Source organism: Antrostomus carolinensis, unplaced genomic scaffold (genome assembly GCF_000700745.2).
Source record: "Antrostomus carolinensis isolate BGI_N321 unplaced genomic scaffold, ASM70074v2 scaffold31600, whole genome shotgun sequence".
NCBI lineage: Eukaryota > Metazoa > Chordata > Aves > Caprimulgiformes > Caprimulgidae > Antrostomus > Antrostomus carolinensis.
The window spans coordinates 1-3,269 of NW_010287089.1; the positions used below are offsets into that span (position 1 = coordinate 1).

A 3,269-nucleotide genomic window follows, 5' to 3' on the forward strand; every position below is an offset into this window, starting at 1 on the left:
CCAGCCACGGCCACCAGCACCACGTGAGGGTCTGAAACTGCTGCGTCCTTGGTGGCACCAACATGGTTCTGCTCACACTCATGTCTGTGTCTTGGTGTTATTCCACATCCTGGTGCTGTAACAACCCAAGGCAATGGGGGGGTTTGGGGTGGACAGAGTGACAGATGGACAGATGTCCCATCTGCTCTTAACCCCCACAGACCCAGGGTGATGTCCCAGGGGTGGGGTGGCCTCACACCAGCCCCTCACTGGGGCACTGCAGGGATGATCCAGCCCCTCCTGGAGCTCAGTGACATGTCCCCGTGTCCCCATTCACCTTCCCCAGCATCCAGCTTGTCCCCAGCCCAAGGCCAGGTTGTCCCCAGCGTGTCCCCAACCCAAGAAAGGGGCTGAGCCCCACATCAAGCAGCAGCACCCACCTCACCCCATCACTCCCCCCCTTGCCTCCCACTTCCCAGCAGTTGGGTAAGAGGCACACGCGTGAGGGCAGAGGGGGGGGAAGAGGAGGAGGAGGGGGGGATTTTTGGGGGGAGTTTTATTTGGGTTTTGTTTACAGACAGTTGGAGCATGAAATCAGCCCTGGAAAAATTAAAAACACTAATAAAAAGCCTCTCCCCAGGGCAGAGTTACAGCAAGAGCAGCCTGAGAGCAGGGCCGGGGCATCCTCCCTCCGCCACGGCACAAAGAGGAGGTGGGGGCTGGTTGGAACTGGGAACATCTTTATGTTCCACCTCCAAAAGCTTCAGATCTTTGCAAAAAATGGACAAACAAGGGAAAAATGGTGCCCAGCAGAAGGCAGGAGGCTGCCCTGGTTTAGTTGCTCCCTGGCTGAGAGAAGAGAGAGAATATACAATTTTTAAGCCCAAAAAGTTGATGTCCCAACCCTGCTGCCTCCCCTCGAGCAGAGGGACCTGGCTCTGGCAGCTGCCTCTGGCTGGAGAGAGGGTGAGGGTGGGGAAAAGGGGGGCTCGGAGAAGCCCCCGTGGTCAAGGCAGCTGGAAAATGAAGCACAAAGCAGCCTCATTCCACTCCCCTGAGCAGGGAGTGACAGGGACACCCATGGGTGCCTGGCTCGTAGGGTCACCCTCCCCTCGTCACAGTCACCGATGCCTCAAGAAACAAAGACACTGGGGTTCCTTTGTGTTTTTCATTAAAAAAACCCTTTATATTCATTTCATGGCGGTTGAAATCACAGGAAATTAGGTGGGAGGGAAAAACAACAACAACAAAAAAAACACAACAACAAAAAAAACCTCCCCAAAACTTGGAAAAAAAAAAAAAAAAGAAAAATAAAGAAAAAAAAATAAAGAGGGGACAAATACAGACACCAGCACAGCCCCCCCACGGTCGATGCTGTCGCAGGGCCAGGGGCACAGGACAAGACCTATGACATCAGCTACTGTGTGACTTAGTGAAGTAACTCAAGCAGGGGACGAGGCAGAGGCTGGTTTCCCTTCGCAGCCCCTCCACCTCTTCTTCTTCCTCCTCCTCCTCCTCCTTCTTCTTCTCCGGGTGGGAGCTGTTTCCTCAGCTCTCCTCCACGTCATCCACAGCCTCTGACTCCCCACGAGCTCTCTCGGCCTTGGGATAGTCCTGGATGCTGCTGAGGGAAGAGCACAGACACCTCAGGGAGCGTCTCTCCTGCCCCTCTGCCTTCTCCTGCCCCACACCAGCCCCTCTCCCACACCCCACAATCCTTCTCAAGCTGGGAGAAGCCCGACACAACCCATGGGACCCCCCCCCAAACCATCCATGTCAGCCCAGCTTGGATGTGGGTGGGATCCAGGGGAGCTCCCGAGCCCCCAGCTCTGCCCCTCGCACACTCACTTGTTGTGGGTCTCCTCAGTGGACACCTCTGGCTCTCCAGCTCCTGGCCCTTGGCTTTTGTCCTTGTCCTCTGTGCCCTCAGCTTTTTGGGACAGGGATTCACCATTCACAGGACCCGACAAGTCTAAAGGGAAGAGAGAGGCTGAGACACTCTGGTGTCCCCACAGCAGACTTCATCCACCCTCACCCAGGAGGGGATGGGCAAGCTGAGGACCCACAGCCACAGGTTGTCCCCATCCAGGCAAGGGACACCTAGTCAAGACTAAGAGGACCCCAGGTCTGACCTGACCCCCTGTAACTACAAAAAGTGCCCCAAAGACACCATCCCCCAAGCCCAGAGGTGTCAGAGTGGATTTTCCCCATCGGTTCCTCTGGGAAAGCTCTTGCAGCACCACCAGGACGTCCCCGGGCAGGGACCTGGCCACGCCGGTGGAAGATCCCAGTCACCAGCTGCCTGTGCAAGAGCCTGAGCCAGGGTTCAAGGACGGCTCCACATTCCTCCATCTCCCTGGTGCCTCAGACCAGCCCTTGAGCTGGCAGCGAGGAGACACCCTGGCCCCAAAAGCAGCCCAGAGGCACCCAAGGGCAGGGCGTGGGCGCTGAGGTTTGCCCTCTGCTCTCACTGCCGCCGCCGCTCAACGTCCAGCCCTTTCCCACTCTTGGCACTGCAGCAAAAAAAAAGGATTGGAGGTGTCACATGTGGCTGCTGATCCCCTCCCCCACCGAGGCCAAAAGCCACCCTTGCTTGTGTCCCTGGTCCCCAACAGGTCCTGGTTGTGTCCCCAGCAGGATGTGTTGTGCCCTGGGATCGTTTCGTGCCCGGACAGAGGAGGGAACCACCCCCAGATGTGTGCAGGGAGCGTTACCAGCATTCGTCTCCTCTTCCCCCTTCTCATTCCGTGTCTCCCCTCCCGACAGCTTCTCCTGGCCCTTCTCCACCTCCCCCTTCTCCTTCTCAGGCCCAGCTTTGTTGGCTTTCTGGATGGCCTCCATCTTTGGTCCCAGGACGCGTGACTTCAAGCGGGTGTAGACTTCAGCAGCTTTCTCCATCACGTCCTTGTTTGCTTTATAGCGACGGATCTGCGGCAGGAAGAGGGAGAAGGGACACACTCAGAGCCCAAGCAGGGTCCTCACTCCCTGCAGGGAAGGACCCAGCCCTCTGTCCTACCTTCTTCAGCGTGGCCACCACATCAGTGTGCTTCTGGAGAATGTGAGAGGTGACCTGGAGCGTGCCCAGCTCCTCTAACGCATTCAGACACCGCTTGATGTCCTGCAAGGGTGGCACCAAGATCAGAAGTTGCCTGGAAGTCCCTCTGCAGGGAGGGGGATTAAAGTGGGAGTCTGAGGGGGGGTCTCCATCAGCCAAACCTTTGTAGGGTTTTTTGGCCAAGCTTTGGATCCTGTCTCAAGAGAGAATGGCAGGCCCTCCACCCCCCACTCCA

The 3,269-nt window shown here is 57.2% G+C and overlaps 1 protein-coding gene across 1 annotated transcript in view; it reads right to left on the reverse strand.

Annotated features, from left to right (window-relative positions):
* Positions 1-1,527: 1,527 nt before the first annotated feature.
* The window catches only part of HDGFL2 (HDGF like 2), a gene marked incomplete at its 5' end in the record, with an annotated part of 7,381 nt that continues 5,639 nt past the window's right edge, over positions 1,528-3,269 (reverse strand). The window contains 4 exons of the mRNA XM_010178403.1: positions 1,528-1,600; positions 1,828-1,951; positions 2,694-2,907; positions 2,996-3,097. Coding sequence (XP_010176705.1) covers positions 1,528-1,600; positions 1,828-1,951; positions 2,694-2,907; positions 2,996-3,097 — 513 coding nt within the window. The remainder of the gene's footprint in view (positions 1,601-1,827; positions 1,952-2,693; positions 2,908-2,995; positions 3,098-3,269) is intronic.